The sequence below is a fragment of the Oryx dammah genome, unplaced genomic scaffold (genome assembly GCF_014754425.2).
Source record: "Oryx dammah isolate SB20612 unplaced genomic scaffold, SCBI_Odam_1.1 HiC_scaffold_9, whole genome shotgun sequence".
Taxonomy (NCBI): domain Eukaryota; kingdom Metazoa; phylum Chordata; class Mammalia; order Artiodactyla; family Bovidae; genus Oryx; species Oryx dammah.
The window spans coordinates 24,191,274-24,210,130 of NW_024070193.1; the positions used below are offsets into that span (position 1 = coordinate 24,191,274).

At 40.8% G+C, this 18,857-nt stretch overlaps 1 protein-coding gene across 1 annotated transcript; it reads right to left on the minus strand.

Moving 5' to 3' along the window:
- Window positions 1-519: 519 nt before the first annotated feature.
- Window positions 520-1,186, minus strand: LOC120867640 (thymosin beta-4-like). Its single transcript, XM_040245957.1, has one exon. It carries the CDS (start codon window positions 1,184-1,186, stop codon window positions 932-934), a length of 255 nt encoding a protein of 84 aa, XP_040101891.1. The 3' UTR covers window positions 520-931.
- Between the last annotated feature and the right edge of the window lie 17,671 nt (window positions 1,187-18,857).

The window sequence follows — 18,857 nt, forward strand, 5'->3', positions numbered from 1 at the left end:
TTGTCACTATACTTTGGTTTTTGAGAGTTATATTTAAATGAAATTATAGACTATGTACCTTCTCAGCTGCCTTTTACTCAGCATATAAAATTTGAGATTCATCCACATTACTGGAGTGTTAATAGTTTCCTCTTATTTTTTTTCTAAGTGGTATTCCATTTTATGAATATTCCACAATTTGTTTATCCATTCACCTGTTAATGAACCCTTGGATTGTTTCCAGTTTGAGACAACTACAAATACACTGCAAAGAGCAATCATGTAATATCTTTGTGGGAATATATGTTTTCATATCTCTTGGATAAATATACAGGAGTGGAATGACCAGGTTATATATTAACTGCATTTAACTTTTTGAGGAATGGCCAGATTTCTTCCCAAGGTGATTACACCACCTTACATTCTTACCAGCAGTGTTACAGGGTTCCAGTGACTACATGTTCTCACCCACACTTAGTATAGGTTAGTCTTTTTAATCTTAACACTTGTAATGAATACATGGTGATACCTTGTTGTGGGTTTTTTTCAGGTTTTACAACTTTTTATTTGCATATTAAAAATCTGTACATTCCAATAATTAAAATCATCTGAACAAAAAAAAAATGGCACTCTGATTAAACTGCATTTTACAGCCCACAACTCAGCTTGGACCAGCTTGCCTTTTACTCCAGATTTCACTCTCGTTCCATCCAGCTTTCTCCTTCACCAACAAGCAAGCTCTTTTCCTTCCCTGCCAGGCAGGCAGACAGGTGGGAGAGGCAGGCGTGGCCTATGTTGTCAGTAGTTCTCCATTCTTTGATGTGAAAAGGGGTAGCACAGTCATTTAAACTTTATCCAATCTCTTTGCATATTACAAAGCTGAACAGCTAAAACAAGTAAAATAAGGCAATGCTTGTGGAATATACAGTGCATACTGGCAGCACACACTTCATCATGACTCGCCTGCTTGCTTCTCCTCTTTAATCATTTCTTTTGAAGGCAGTGGATTTTTCTCTTGCATTTCTGCTTTCTTCCACGTCGACTTACCAAATTTCTCAATCTCAACCATATCGGGCTTATAAGACATGGCTGCAGAGGGAGCCAAGCAAGCTGTGAGTGAGTCAAGTCTGGAGTAGCAGCTGTGGAGTCTTGATGTGGTTTTAACTTGAATTTTCCCAGGGAGTAATGATGTTGAACATCTTTTCATGTGCTTATTTTAAAATGCAAGCTTTTATATTCAACATCACTGTTTCCCAAACAAGACAATGTGATTCTTTTTAAATGAAAAAAAATAAAATCACACCAATCCCTAAACTTTACTTAAATAATTTTTATACTGTTATGTGTGTACCTATATATGTGGGTTTTGGCCATACCATATGACCTATGGGACCTTAGTTCCCTGACCCGGGATCAAACCCATGCCCCCTGCACTGGGAGCACAGAGTCCTAACTACTGGACTGCCAGGGAAATTCCTATTTTTATTACGATATTAATCAAGTGCCAATATAAAATAGGCAAGCATTTCTTTTACTTATTAATTTTATGTGACTATAAAAATTAAAGACTAAATCTAAGCAAAATATGGCACAAATGAACTTATCTATGAAACAGAATATGAATAGTCAGAGAGATACTGCTGCTTGCTGACCCTAAATCACCACTTGCAAATTTACTTGAACTGTTCATACAGTGTGCCATGATATTATGTGGCATGTATTAAGAATTTTTGTGGAAGTTCTGCCTTTACTCTTTAGCCTGAGACGAAGCAGTTCTTCTTGGTTCCAAAAGATTCATAAACACCAATGCAAATGTAGGCCTTGGTATTGAGTGGCAATACTTGTTTATAAGGAGAAACAGATGATCCAGAAGATGCATGTATTGCTTTTGTTATATTTTCATCAAAACAAACAAACAAAAAAACACAACACTGAAATACCCTTATAGACCACAACTCATTCTCTACTGCTGCTGCTGCTACTAAGTCGCTTCAGTCGTGTCCGACTCTGTGCAACCGCATAGACGACCTCTCACCAAGCTCCCCCGTCCCTGGGATTCTCCAGGCAAGAACACAGGAGTGGGTTGCCATTTCCTTCTCCAGTGCAGGAAAGTGAAAAGTGAAAGTGAAGTTGCTCAGTCGTGTCTGTTTCTTCGCGACCCCATGGACTGCAGCATACCAGGCTCCTCCGTTCATGGGATTTTCCAGGCAAGAGTACTGGAGTGGGGTGCCATCGCCTTCTCCACATTCTCTACTACTGAACTATAAAAAAGAATGAAATAATGCCATCTGCAGCAACCTGGATGAACCTAGAGATTATCATACTAAGTGAAGTAAGTCAGAAAGAGAAAGACAAATACCGTATGATACCACTAACAGGCGGAATCTAAAACATGGCACAAATGAACTTAACTATGAAACAGAAATGGAATCATGGACATAAAGAACAGATTTGTGATTGCCAAAGGAGAGGGGGTGGGGTTAATAGATATAAGCTTTTATATATAGAATGGATAAACAACAAGGTCCTCCTGTATAGCATGAGGAATTATATTCAATATCCTATGACAAACCATAATGGAAAACAATTTAAAGAAAAAAGAATGTATATATGTATAACTGAATCACTTTGCTGTATGAAGAAGGTGAAGGTGAAGTCTCTCAGTTGTGTCCGACTCTTTGTGACCCCATGGACTGTAGCCTACCAGGCTCCTCTGTCCATGGGATTTTCCAGGCAATAGTGCTGGAGAGAATTGCCGTTTCCTTCTCCAGGGGATCTTCCCAAACCAGGGATTGAACCCGGGTCTCCTGCATTGTAGACAGACACTTTACCGTCTGAGCCACCAGGGAAGTCAATTATATATGTATAATTGAATTATCTTGCTGTATAGCAGTAATTAACACAACATTATAAATCAACTGCACTTCAATTTAAAAAAAATTTTTTTAATGATTAAAAAAAGAAAATAAGTCATTCCCTAAAGACAGGGCTATGGATTCCAGGCTTGGGCAGTCACCCTAGTTATCAAAGTTCCACATTGTGATCGGGAATCCTAAGCTGTGCTGACTTAACCAGACACGTCTCTTGAACTGAGTCCAACACTTACACTGCCCTGCAGTGCTAACGACTCGTAGTTTGTTGTGTTACTTGATTTTCTCCTTCATAACCTTGCAAGGAAGACAGGGCATCACCCTGACTTGCAGATGAGGAAATAGAGGCTGACAGTTCGAGGTGAGCCTGGCCAGGTTCCCATAACAGAACCTGATGGCTTAAGACTAAAACTAATTTTGAGTCCACACTACAACTTCTTTCCTACATTACATGACTCCCCTGGCATTATTACTAGGAGCAGCATTCTGGAGAACATATAAACCTGGGACTTCTTAAATAGCTCTTCTTATGATCAAACAACCACATGTTTTCCACCCATTTCATTGCCACTAATCCAAAACAGACTCAGTGCCCTTTCCCCTATAATTCATGTCTATTTTTCCTTAGTTGTCTCTTTATCCTCTTCAATAGGAAACACAAAGTCCTGGGCACACAACTGGCTATGATACAATGCAGCTACCACCCACCATGAGGCTACTGCCCATCACGCAAAAACCGAGACTCCCCCCTTCCTCCACCATTTCCACAGAACTAACGCTGGTGTCTTTATAGTAACACCATCTTTCTGTATCCTTAGCACGTTCACAAATGTCATTAAGGATGCCACATTTCTTTTCCAGGTGGAACTTTTCAAACAAAGCTCTAAAAACAGTAAAACAATGACATCTGCCATTCATTGAGCTTTTGTTTCATGCTAGGCCTTATACTGAAAATGTGCCTCTTTTCCAGGCCATGTCCTGAGGAGGCACAAACTATCATATTCCCATTTTTGGAGACAGTGAGTTTAGACAGTGCCAGTGTTACACAGCTGATAACTAGTGCAGCCAAGAATCAAACTCTAGTCTTTTAAGTGCTAGTAATGTGTGCATTTCATTATCAAGTTAATAGTACATCTGAAAAGTCATTGCTGATTTCCCCTGGCTATAGGGAATAGTTCCTTCCTCTGAAAAGTGACACCCTTCAACTCTCTCTCTCTTACCCTACTTAGTACTTCTGACCTTGCCCTACCCTGAGTGAGTTGTGCTGAAAAATCCCTCAGGATCTCATACAGGCATTAGGACACTTAAAATTTCTTGCTGTTGTTCAGTTATGAAGTCATGTCCAACTCTCCAGGCTCCTGTGTCCTCCACTATTTCCCAGAGTTTGCTCAAATTCATGTCCATTGAATCAGTGGTGCCATCCAACCATCTCATCCTCTGTTCTTATCTCCTCCTGCCCTCAATCTCTCCCAGCATCAGAGTCTTTTCCAATGAGTCAGCTCTTCACATCAGGTGGCCAAAGTATTGGAGCTTTAGAACCAGTCTGTCCAATGACTATGCAGGATTGATTTCCTTTAGGATTGACTGGTTTGATCTCCTTGCAGTCCAGAGGATTCTCAAGAGTCTTCTCAAGCACCGCAATTCAAAAGCATCAATTCTTCAGTGCTCACCCTTCTTTATGGTCCAACTCTCACTTCTGTGTATCGCTACTGGAAAAACCATAGCTTTGACTATAAAGACCTTTGTCAGCAAAGGGATGTCTCTGCTTTTTAATACATTGTCTAGGTTTGTCATAGCTTTCCTTCCAAGGAGCAAGCATCTTTTAAATTCACAGCTGCAGTCACCATCCTCAGTGATTTTGGAGCCCCCTCCAAAAACTAAAATCTGTCACTGCTTCCATTTTTTCCCTATCTATTTGCCATGAAGTGATGGGACTAGATGCCATGATCTTTGTTTTTTCACGTTGAGTTTCAAGCCAGCTTTTTTCCTCTCCTCTTTCACCTTCATCAAGAGGCACTTTAGTTCCTCTTCACCTTCTTCCATTAGAGTGGTATCATTGGCATATCTGAGATTGTTGACATTTCTCTGGGCAATCTTGATTCCGACTTGTGATTTATCCAGCCCGGCATTCATTCATCTACTTTTTTTTTTTTTTTTTGACTATGTAGGTGGATGGAGAGGACCCAGGTGCTTTCCTTTGCCTAATGTCCTCAATTCTGGAATTGGCATCCACAACCATGACCACCTATTCTGTGAGTGGTCAACCATGGTGTCCACTACCTTCCCTTTTCATATGCAAGAAAAGTATTTCCAAATTTCCCTGCAATATCAGTTGATCCAGAAAGGGCAGCTGATCCAAGCCAACTTCTTCCCGTAGACATTTTCATGATAAAAAGTTGGTAGAAAAAAAAGGCATGGAGTGCTATTCATCAAGTATTTTTAGCTTTCTGACTTCAGGGAATTGGATGAGTTTATACCTCCTGTCCTCTTTGAATTTAGATGTGGACAAATGACTTTCTTTGGCCTAGAGAAGCTACTGTTGCTTCTGAAAGAACCTGTGGAGGCCTATTTATGATTCTGCTTGTTCCCACCTGACTATTGCAGCAATCAAGGAAGCATATGTTAAGATGAAACCTCCCTCAACTTGGGTCTCTGAGAGACTGTTTGAGAACAAGCCCCAGTCAAAGCACAGTGGGCACGCAGGTAAGGATTTAGTAGGACTGAGGAGCTGTTTGTTACAGCAGCTAGCTCATCCTGAGGGGGAAGAGAATGTATGTAGTGCAGGAAAATCAACACTTCATCCTCTAAATAACAGGAAGCTTTAACCATAAAATTTTAACTCCTCAGTTCAGTTCAGTTCAGTTCAGTTGCTCAGTCGTGTCCGACTCTTTGCGACCCCATGAATCACAGCGCACCAGGCCTCCCTGTCCATCACCACCTCCCGGAGTTCACTCAGACTCACGTCCATCAACTCAGTGATGCCATCCAGCCATCTTATCCTCTGTTGTCCCCTTCTCCTCCTGCCCCCAATCCCTCCCAGCATCAGAGTCTTTTCCAATGAGTCAACTCTTCACATGAGGTGGCCTAAATCTCTCCTAAATAGGAGGTTTCAAAAGTACACACTCAGAGCAGGCTAAAAATACTGATGTTATTGTTTCAAAGGATCGATTCTGTGTGGCCCAATACCAAACACATTGTGCTCATTCTTTTAAGATATCTGTGCTGTTATAATATTGAAGAAACCATTCCAACTCCTGTATTTCCTTCTTTGCTATCTGCCAAAAATATATTGCAGAATGGTGTCGAAGGAGCTGGCAAGAACCTTTGCAAAAAGCTAGAATCTGCCCTATTAGCTGGCTGCTTGTGACTCAGCAGGGGGATGTGAGCAACCAGCACTTTGGAAGGCAGATCACTGCCTATTAAATCTAACAGTGAGATGAAGAAATGGGGCAAATGTACCTGGCCTTGAGGAAGTTTCCATGGAGAGGTTGTCACAGGCAACTGGAATTCACCAGCAGTACCAACTAGAGAAGTAAACTGTTTCTCTCCACCACTTAGAGGAAATCTTTCTTAACCACTCAAAACCCACTGCACCAATTCCACAAGCATTACTTCTTGTGGCAAGTGGTACTTGAAAGGTCAGTATTGGATTTTTTTTTAAGTAGCTCAAGTGACCTCTTCAAGGAGAAATCATTTAAAAGTGGAGAAGTCACCTGGAATCCATACTCATTGGAACAAAGATTCTCTGAGAAAAGAGGAAGATGAGGTAAGTGGCATGATGGATAGGTCTATATTAGGAAAGGATCACAGAGTTTCTGGTTAATGATGGCTCCCTGCTATGCACAACACAGCAATGGCTCTCACCCACCTTTGAGAGTCTACACCTCATGTTATTCCTCAGCAATTCTTCCAGCAACTATGTCTGAAACCTTTGCCTTTGTCTAAGTTGACTTAGAGGTCATATGATCTCTGGGTAGTTACCTAAAATCTCTGAGCCTCAATTTCTCCGTCTATAAATTAGGACTAAGACTGTTGTAAAGATTCAATGAAATCAAAATATAAAGAGCTTAGCAAGGCCTGGCACAGAGTCAGAGCTCAATAAATGTTTCTGCAGTCCTGGTAGGAACTTGTGCATCTACCTGTGTTGCATAGCCCTTTCCTTTTTAACTTTGTAAGGGGTTGAAGCCTTTGTTTTATTTTCCTCTTTAATTCAAGGGCATTGCGTTATGTGCCAGGCACTGCCCTTACAGATTGTTGACAGTGATGAATGAGACAGATTTCCTTGTTCCAAGAGGACAATGCAATCAGAATGTAATGCAGAAAAAGGGCTGTGGCACCAGGAAAGAGGGTTCCAGTGGTCTTACCCTGAACAGGGGATATTTGAAGGTTACCCTCTTCCCAGGCCCAGCTACATCCCAAACAGGACCTGCAAACATCACTCAATAGGTATTAAGAAACTAAAGGAAAACTCCCCACCCAGACTGTAGTGCTATGAAAACTGGCCTGAATGAAAGAGCTCCAGAAGACATGAGTAAATTCTAAGGTATTGGAACTGAGGGCTTGAGATGGGCATGGTTTTCTTGCTTGTGTACTGGAGATAGTCATAACAAAAAGCATAAAAACAGAGCTTCTATTCTAATATAATTGGGGAAATGATTCCAATTGTTTTATTTTCCTTTTCACAACTTCTGCAATCATTTCTCACTGCATGCTCATGTCATAAAGCTTCACTTGACAGTCTCCTTGCATTTCAAATCTGAATTTATTGCTTCAACAAAGCATGTACATTTTGTTAGCATGACCATACATCCTGATTTGGGTATGATCGTCCAGCTTTATTCCTGTTGTCTTGATGTAATTATTAATAGCATTACCTTTCACTTGCAAAGGTATCTGAGCTTGAATGCTAAATGCATTTATACAGTCAATCCAATTTGTTTTTAAATTTTTATTGGAGTATAGTTGATTTCCTGGCATGCTGCAGTCTACATGGTTGCAAAGAGTTGGACACGACTGAGCGACTGAACTGATTCCTGATAGTTGATTTACAATGTTGTGTTAGTTTCAGGTGTAGAGTCGACCTAATTTTAGTAAATCTCTCTAAAATTTGAAAAAAATAAAAGCCTAAGGGTATTTTGATGTTGAAGATACCTTAACATTCTGAGAAGTTGGACTAATTTTCAATATCATTCATGTCATAGATTGATAGAATCACAGTGACAAACATTTATTTACCACTTATTAAAAAGCAAGTTCACTTGTCATTATGGTAATTTGTTGATTTTATTTCACATATAAGTTTTACAGTTTTATTTTTAACCAGTTTCTATACATGTGGAAATGAGGCACAAGACAGAGAGCAAAGGCTTGTGGAGTAATCAACCAGGAGGGGGAGGAACACTGCTGTGGAAGGAAGACACAGTCATGATATCCAGAGGAGATGAAGCAGGTACTAAAAGAAAAAGAGGCTGGCACCTGAGCGCAAAGCAAAGACAAGGAAGTCTGCTTCGTTGAAGGACAATCATATCCCTTGGCTACCACCTTATAGAAGTTGAAACATGAACACTTCTTGGCTTTGGAGTCAAATATTCAAGTCAAATATTCAGCAGCCCACAAGGTTACAAGAAGTCCTGAAGTCCACTGACTCCAGAATACTGAGATACAAGCCTTTGCAATAATAAAGTTTCTTGTCATGTCAATCGTCCCCACCCCCAGCTTTTTCTTGGCCGTACGCTGTCTCTCTAGAGCTCTCTAAGGCAATATCAAATTAAAAAGATAAGCATGACTTTTAAAAACCCAAGGGTAATTAAAAATAGATTCAAGAGTTATCATGGCCTGCAAAGTCCCTGCTATGGCTAAGTTGCAGAGGACCAGTTTCCCATCTCCTCTGAGGTTAATCTACTAGCTGATACCATGGAGCGTGGCCAGTGGATCTGAGCACTGGGAAATGGATTCCTATCTCTCCTCTTGCATTATTCAAGTTCTCACTGCCATTAGCACCAAAGTCTCATTTCCAGCATCATAATTCATGTAATACCCCCATGTTTCCACAACTAATCACATCTTCATGAAGTTTAATTTAATGTAATTTAACGTAACACTGCCCTCTTGTGCCTCACCATGCGAGGGCCCTTTTTGGGCAAAGATTATCTTTAATTTAAAATATATACATAATAAAATTTATAATTTCAGTACCTTATTGAACTTTATGCTGGAGAGGGGAAGATGTATTTCTTATCTCCCTTCATCATTTATCCCAGTCTTCTGTTATACTGGTTTCCATCAGTGATAACTGCTGGCCAAGGAAATCAATTCTAAAGGCCGACTTTAACATAAATCCACATGTGATTATTTTAAAGTAGCATATGGACGGAAATAGCAAACAATGAATCCAGGCTGCCCAGGAATGAGGAGTGCAGGAGAAACTGAGTAAGAAATCAGGAAATGAAAAGAAAGTTATTAAATAGACTCACCACAGCTGGCTTAGTGATTTCAATAGACTTGGTTAATGGGAAAAACAATCAGAGAGAGTCCTTTAATTGCTTTTCTGCTGAGTTCCTTTCCACATCTCCATGTTTGCAGAGATTAATTAAGAGTTTCAATCACAACCTAAAACTAAACTTAGTAAGACAGATCAGAAAAATTTTTTAAATGGTGGCATGCTCAAAAGACTTCTGAGCATAAATCTCATAAAATTAATGGGCAGTGGTTCCAGTTTGCAAAAGGTTATTTGCAAGGAATATATAATGTAAGGGCAGAACCTAACAACAAATAACACACAAACTGCCACTTTTTGAGTCATATTCCTAGCACAATAATTGGGTTTTAGTATTTTTCTCTTGATCAGTCAGCAATCTGAGCAAGTAATGATGGGTAGGAAAATGATCCAGAAAGCCATGGATACTCTCTGTAAGTCACAGAAATGAAAAGGATGCAACCAAGCTGCCCTCTAAGAAAAGGTGAAACAGAAAGGGGCTGCAGAGACACCTCTGGAGGTGTGTTCTTCACTCTTCCAGGGACAGAGCTTCTAAGAACTGATCTGTTTCCATTTGGTTTTCTAACTCCAGATGCCATCTTTGGATGAACTAAATGAACACTTTGGCCAGGACAGATGTCTGAGGATTGCATCACAGCAGGGATGCCTAAAAAATCCAGTCTTTGTGTTTCTCTTCCACCGCCTTACTTACCCTGTGCTTTCTGATGAACTCTTTTTATCTAGTCCAGAATTTTCAGTTTTGCCCAAGGGTTGGTACATTCCTAATGTCCTGAATGACCAAGACGCCCCCTTTCCCTTCATCTTGTATTACCACCTCTTTGTTTTTAAGAATTACGCCCCCTGCTGGTCTTCACACAGAACCACCATCAGTGTCGCAAGACAGAGAAGTATTCTTAAAGGTGATGTCCATGGCACCCCACTCCAGTACTCCCGCCTGGAAAATCCCATGGACAGAGGAGCCTGGTAGGCTGCAGTCCATGGGGTCGCCAAGAGTCGGACACGACTGAGCGACTTCACTTTCACTTTTCACTTTTATGCATTGGAGAAGGAAATGGCAACCCACTCCAGTGTTCTTGCCTGGAGAATCCCGGGGACGGGGGAGCCTGGTGGGCTGCCGTCTATGGGGTCGCACAGAGTCGGACACGACTGAAGCAACTTAGCAGCAGCAGCAGCAGCAGCAGGGTCATATTACCTAGGTTAGCAGAGGGCTGTCCCTGAGAAAAGATACCCTGCTTGGGTAAGGAAAAGGAATAGAAAAGAAGGGTCATTTCCAAAGAGAGGCACAGCAAAGGTTAAAATCATAATAAATAGGGAGGCTTGGCGTGTTGAGAGAATTTTAAAACAGAGTTAACATCATCAAATAAGCAGAAGACAAACAATGTCACAAATTGAGACACCGGAAGGTTCTTTTTGCTACATTTTTCAGGAAAGAATAAGAATTCATCATCACTATACTATCACACTCCTCTTTCTTGATCTTAAGTACCTGTGTTTTTCAGAGCACACAAGTTCTGTACCCAGTAATTCCCTCTACCTATCAAAACTACATCTCAATCACACAGCTGATAAAACTCGGTCGCGTGGAGAAGTGACCAGCAAGTCAAAGTCTCATAGACTACAAAACCCATGGCATCTGTAGATGGCCCGAGTTCAAATCCAGTATTTCACTCTGGCTTTCAGTTTCCTCATCTGTAAAGTGCAAGTATGAATAGTACCTTTCCGGCAAGGCTTTTGTGAGGATTTCCAAATGTTACACAGCTTAGCAGAGTACCTAACGCACCACAGGAAAATAATCGTAGCCATTATTTGCATTTCAATTATGCACAGAACTTTAGGCAGAAGGGCTTCCTGGTGGCTCAGACGGTAAAGTGTCTGCCCGCAATGCGGGAGACTCAGGTTCGATCCCTGGGTCGGGAAGATCCCCTGGAGAAGGAAATGGCAATCCAGTCTGGCACTCTTGCCTGGAAAATCCCATGGACAGAGGAGCCTGATAGGCTACAGTCCATGGGGTCGCAAAGAGTCGGACACGACTGAATGACTTCACTTCACTTAGGCAGAAAGAACAAATGTGGTGGCATTTGAGGTACAAGTGGGCTGGAAAAGGGATATGCCTTTTGGTCACCTCAGAGTCGCAGAGCTCCAAATTAGCACACTGAAGCAAGCAAAGCAAGATACACTTCATAAACCTGTATCAGTCAAGGTTGAGTTTGCAGCCATCTTGCCTGGGGACCAACCCCACCCACCAGTGTCCCCACAGCAATTGTGGCTAAACCACACTGGAGAGGCAAACACAAGGGACACCCCTGGAGCACCTGGCTCTGGTGACCAAGAGGTATTACGCCAATGGGCCCCACAGGACACATTCTATTTAAGGCCACTCTTTCAAGACAAAGAAATTGTAGGTAATATACCAAATACATAGAAACACAGAGAGTTAGGCAAGTGAGAAGACAAAGGAAAACCTTGCAAATGAAAGAATAAGACAAAGACCTCAGAAAAAGAACTAAATAAAATGGAGATAACCAATTTATGAAACAAAGACTTCAAATACTCACAAAGATGTTCACTGAACTCAGTGAGAACATCAACAAAGAGATTAAAAAATATTTTTTAATCTGATCTAAAGAATGCAATAAGCGAAATGAAAGATACTCTATAAGGAACCAACAGTATATTAGAGGATACAGAAAAACAGATGAGCAGTGTGGAAGATGGGGTAGTTAAAATCACCCAATCGTAGTAGCAGAAAAGAAAAAAAGAATGTTAAAAAATGAGAATACTAGAAATCAATTCAGTTCAGCTCAGCTCAGTCATTCAGTCGTGTCCAACTCTTTGCAACCCCATGGACTGCAGCATGCCAGGCCTCCCTGTCCATCACCAACTCCCAAAATTTACTCAAACTCATGTTTAAAATGTCTATACTACACATAGCAATCTACAGATTCACGGCAATCCTGATCAAAATGCCAATTGTATTTTTTAATACAACTGGAACTAATAATTCTAAAATCTGTATGGAATCATAAGATACCCTTAATAATCGAAGAAATCTTAAGAAGAACAAAGCTAGAAGTATACTGCCTGGTTTCAAGCTATATGACAAAGATATAATAATCAAAACTGTGTAGTATTGGCACCAAAACAGACACAGATCACTGGAACAGAAGAGAAAGCCCAGAAATAAACCCACATTTATATGGTCAATTAATTTATGAGAAGGTGCTAAAACTCTAGAGTGAAGGAAAAGTCTCTTTAATATATGGTGTAGAGAAAGCTGGCTAGATGCAAAAGACTGAAACTGGGCCACTTTCTGGCATTATATACAAAAATAACTCAAAATGGATCAAAGACTTAAATGTAAAATGAAACCTTCACACTCCTAGAAGAAAATATATGCAACATATTCTTTGACAAAGATCTCAGCAATATGTTTGATATGCCTTCTCAGGCAAGGGCAACAAAACCAAAACTTAACAAGTAGGAGCAAATCAAACTGAAAAAGTTCTGCACAGTGAAAGAGGCTATCAACAAAACAAAAAGGCAACCTACTGAATGGGAGATATTTGTAAATGATACATTCAAGAAGCAAGTATTGAAAATACACAAATAACTCATATAAATTAATATCAAAAAAAATTCTGTCAAAAAGGAGGCAGAGGATCTGAGTAGACATTTTTCGAAGGAAGACACAAAGATGATCAAGAGAGACCTGGAAGGATTATCAGCATCACTAATCATCAGGAAAATGCAAATCAAAACCACAGTGAGACAGCATCTCACATCTGTCAGAATGGCTATCAGTAAAACGACAACATATTTTTTAAAAAGACAAGAAGTATTAGCAAGTATATGTAAAACAGGGCATCTTTGTGCACTTTTGCTAAGAATGTAAATATGTGTAGCCACTAGGGAGAACAATGGGGAAATTTCTTGAAAAATTAAAAATAGAACTTTACCATATTATTTAGCAATTTCACTTCTGGGTATTTATCTGAAGAAAATAGACACATGAATTGGAAGAGATACAGGCACCCCTATGTTCACTGCAGCATTACTTACAACTGCCAAGAAAAGCAAGCACTCTAAATATCCATTGTAAGTGAATGGATAAGAAAGATGCAGTATATATACAATGGAATATTCTTCAGTCATTTAGAAAAATGAAATTTTGCCATTTTTGACAACATGAATGGGCCTAGAGTAAAACTTCATATTTAAAGCAAATGGGTCACAAGCATGTGATGTGCAGCATAGGAAATAAAGTCAATAACACTGTAATCACTTTGTGTGGTGACAAATGGTTACTAGACTTATGGTGATCCATTTGTAATGTATCAGTTCAGTTCAGTCTCTCAATCATGTCCGACTCTTTGCAACCCCATGGATGGCAGCATGCCTGGCTTCCCTGTCCACCACCAACTCCCGGAGCTTGCTCAAACTCATGTCCATCAAGTTGGTAATGCCATCCAACTATCTCATCCTCTGTCATCCCCTTCTCCTCCTGCCTTCAATCTTTCCCAGTATCAGGGTCTTTTCCAATGAGTCAGTTCTTCACATCAGGTAGCCAAAGTATTGGAGTTTCAGCCTCACCATCAGTCCTTCCAATGAATATTCAGGACTGATTTCCTTTAGGATGGAATGGTTGGATCTCCTTGCAGTCCAAGGGACTCTCAAGAGTCTTCTCCAACATCACAGTTCAAAAGCAACAATTCTTCGGGGCTTAGTCCAACTCACATTCATACATGACTACTGGAAAAACCATGGCTTTGACTAGACGGACCTTTGTCAGCAAAGTAATATGCTATAGCTTTTTAATATGCTATCTAGGTTGGTCATAGCTTTTCTTCCAAAGAGTAAGCATCTTTTAATTTCATGGCTTCAGTCACCATCTGCAGTGATTTTGGAGCCCCCCAAAATAAAGTATCTCACTGTTTCCATTGTTTCCCCATCTATTTGCCAAGAAGTGATGGGATCAGATGCCACGATCTTAGTTTTCTGAATGTTGAGTTTTAAGCCACCTTTTTCACTCTCCTCTTTCACTTTCATTAAGAGGCTCTTTAGTTCTTCACTTTCTTTCAGAAGGGTGGTGTCATCTGCATATCTGAGGTTATTGGTATTTCTCCCAGCAATCCTGATTTCAGCTTGTGTTTCATCCAGCTCAGAATTTTGCATGATGTACTCTGCATATAAGTTAAATAAGCAGAGTGACAATACACAGCCTTGATATACTCCTTTTCCAATTTGGAACCAGTCTGCTGTTCCATGTCCAGTTCTGACTTTGTTGTTCACTTGAAACTAATGTATGTCAACCATACTTCAACTAAAAAAGAAATAGATTAAATACTAACATATAAATACTGAAAATAAAACAAAGAACAAATGTGACCACACCACCTCCCTAATGAACATCTTTTCACGGCATGCCATACCCTATTAGATTAAGGATCTGACCATTACTGACAAGACCACTTACAGAGTTGCCCCTGACCAACGTACTATAGGGCTCCCCAGGTGGCATTAGTGGTTAAAAAAAAAAATTTACCTGCCAATGCAGGGGATGGAAGAGATGGGATTCAATCTCTGGGTGGAAAGATTCCCCAGAGGAAGAAAATGGCAACCCACCCTAGTATTCTTGCCTGAAAAATTCCATGGCCAAGAGAAGGCTGGCAGGCTACAGTCCCTGGGGTCGCAAAAAGGTGGATATGACTGAGCATGCATGTACCCTGATGAATAACTCATAGAAATCCTTTACAAACTTTAGTGGGCATCACATTGCTTGAGGGTCTTGTCAAAATGCAGATTCCCCTTCAGAAGATCAGGAGTGGGGTCTGAGATGTTGCATTTCTTCCAGGCTCCTAGGTGGTGATGAGGCGCTGACTTCAAGGACCACACTCTGAAGCACAATGAACTACAGCTTTCTCTCAGGAGCACACCAAGCCTCTTGGCCCACTACAAATCTGGAATGAATACCCTCCTGTGCTGCTTTCAAGTGTTCCATGAATACTTTAACCCTAATGTTCAGTATCCTTGCATTTCTCCCTCATAGTTTGCAAGGAATTTGAGGTCAGGAAATTCTTTCTCGTTTATAAACCATGGACATTACTCAGTGCCGGGGATAGATAAAAGAATGGATGAATTTATGGATGGACAGAGATAGATAGGTAGACAGAGAATGAATGAATGAGGGGCAGATCAACCTTTTCATCTAGACACATATAGAAGTTTTACTTGAATAAATTCTTAAGAATTGTTTAAAATACATTTAGCTAAATGCATAGTGACAAAAATCACCATGTGGGCTCATTAAAATCCCACACCAAAAAATGTCAAGTATCTCTAAAAGCAGAGCTCCTCTTCCCAAGAAGGGCACTATGTCCTCTATCTTGGCTTCCAACCATGCTAGAGAGCTGACAATATAGTCTTAAAAAGTTGTTTGAGGGTGTCTTCTTCCACTGTGCTGTATGTGTGATTTCATTCACCCTTATGTAATCCACAAAATGCATCTGTGTTTCTAGCACTGTAGCTACTGTATTATAAACCAAATTATAGTAACAAGATCAGCTGGAATTTATTAAGTACTTTTTACCATCCAGGAACCCTGTCTAGTGCTTTTACTTTAAATACCTCTTAGAAACTGTATAATAGAGGATGCATGATGAGATTAAAGAGGTTGTGTTAGCCACCCAAGGTCAAAGAGCTGGAAGTAGAATGGAACTTGGAACCCAAGACTATCTGATCTCAGAAACCATACTTTTAACCTCTACATCACAGAACCTCCTAAGGAACATGCTTTGGTCACTCACAGGCACATCAAAGCCTTTGGGCATTTGTCTGGAGAGAACTCTGGGTCTGTCACCACTTCACTGGATGACCATTAGAAATGTTCATCACTGAAATTTCCTTGACAGACGAACATCACTCACTGCATTACTTCCTGGGGGGAAATTACACTCAACTTAGCCCCAGCTCCCATCCAGACCTTTGGAAATTCACCCTCCTGGACAATCTTAAATTTCTTCACTTCTGTGTTTTTTATTAAAGTAGTGGTGGAGAATCAATATGTATCTTGTAGTTAGTAAATGGCACATTAAAACTACCCAAAGATTTCCACAAATCCTAAGTCTCCTCCTTAAAAACACTAAGGTGTTTTCCTTAGTGTTACTTACAATTTCTGGAACTTCCCTGGTGATCCAGGGAAGTGGATCAAGTCAAGTGGCTAAGACGCCATGCTCCCAATGCATGTTCAATCCCTGGTCATGGAACTAGATCTTACCTGATGCAATTAAGAGTTTGCATGCTCCAGTGAGGACTGAAGATTCCACATGCCACAACGAAAGATCTCATATGCCACAACGAAGATTGAAGATCCCATGTGCCACAACTAAGACCGGTCACAGACAAAAAAAAAAAAAAAGTCCTAAGTCCACAGCTGTCCTCTTGTTACCTGCATGGCTGCTGCTGAGACTTGTCTTCATCTGAGATTTAGACGACCTCAGTTTTAACTCACAATTCCATTGCCCTCCCAATGTCTTCTGCCACTTTCCTATCTCTCCTATAGCCCAGCTTCCATGTGTGTTACCCTTTGTCAATCCAGATGAGAAGTTCAGTCCTTTGCCAGTTTCTGCAAAAGCCATGCTGGAAGCAAGGAAGAATTTATTAGAGGGCAGGGGACAAAGAGAACAGTCCCATCAGAACTCCATATCACTGACCTTTCTCCTTACTGCCTTTCTCAGTCATTTCCCAGAGAAACCTATCTAGTCCCTCTCGAATATGCAGAATAAATACACCAGACACTGATGTTCATATAATCAGCAACATTTCCCTCTTTTGCATTCTAATAGAACCCTGAAATTTTTAGCAATCCAACTGTACAAGCAACTCCATGCTTCAGAGGACACGTCCTCTCTCACCAGCTCCAACAACAGACTTGATTTGTCAAAGAGGAATCTCATTCGCCTTCCAGCGATATATGCTGCTGCTGCTGCTAAGTAGCTTCAGTCGTGTCCAACTCTGTGCGACCCCAGAGATGGCAGCCTACCAGGCTCCGCCATCCCTGGGATTCTCCAGGGAAGAACACTGGAGTGGGCTGCCATTTCCTTATCCAATGCATGAAAGTGAAAAGTGAAAGTGAAGTCGCTCAGTCGTGTCCAACTCCTACTGATCCCATGGACTGCAGCCTACCAGGCTCCTCCATCCATGGGATTTTCCAGGCAAGAGTACTGGAGTGGGTTGCCATTGCCTTCTCCGAGCGATATATGCAGGTAGGGGCAATTGATGGTCAATGAGAAGTGAGGCAAGATTTGCTGGGAGGTTTCTGGAAGAGGTGTACTCATTCAAAGGAGACAGCCAAAAACAGACAATGTCTTTTCTTTCCTCGGCCATGGCGACAGGATATGACACCTGGAGCTGCTGCAGCCATGTTGCTATCAGAGAAGGTAGCAACCAGAAGACTTTGAGAATGTCAAAGCAGAAAAACGGAAAGAACTCATGAGATCGAGATAGTAAGCTCACCAAACTCACTTGATTTTCTTCCTAGGCACCAAGAAAACCATAGTTAATAGCCTCCCCTGAAGTTAGGCAGTGCCACACAATTGAGTCCTGACTAGTGGATTATGGATGGAAATGATGTTTACAGCTTCTGGAACTGGGCTGGAAAATGTCCTGCTTGATCCTTCACAACCTTCTGCTTCTCCACTGTAGAATAGATTGTGCCAGGATGACTGTGAAGCCATGTTCAAGATGGCAGGACTATAGCATAAAATGAGGCAAGGTCCATGGATGTAGTAGAAGCCTCCATTTGCATAGAATAGTACTGCTGTATTGTATGAAGCCCTTGAGATCTCACAGCTGGTTTGCTGTAGCCTATTATAGACTGAATGTTTGTGTCTTTCCCAAATTCATACACTGAAATCTAATTTCCAGTGTGATGGTACTCAAGGTGAGGTCTTTGCAAGGTAATTAAGTCATGAGGGTGAAGCCCTCATGAATGGGATTAGTGTCCTTATAAGAAGAGGCCAGAGAGCTTGTTGTCTTTCAACCTTGCGAAAATATAAGAAGTTGGCAGTCTGCAACCCCAAAAAAGAGCCCTCAACAGAACCTGGCCATGCTGGAACCCTCATCTTGGACTTCCAATCTCCAGATTTCTGTTGATTTTAAGTCACTCAGCTTATGACATTCTGTTACAGTAGTGAAATGACAAAAAACACGGCACGTGGCATTTCCTACACTAATTAATATAACCAGATTCCTTGGGTACTGAATCAACCAAGCCTGAAGTCTTTCCAATATTAGACTTTGAACTCTTATGAGCCAAGCCTACTTTAATTTTTAAACCTATTTGGGGGCAAGATCTTGTTTTTCCTTTGATACAAAGCATTTTAACAGAGAAACTCATATCTTTACAGTTCTTACTTTTATATAGGCATAAACAAACCCATCTATATGTTCACAGAACCAAGGCCAGGATTCACCCTGTTAAAGAAGATTATCAGTGTATGTAAAAACTTTCTGAA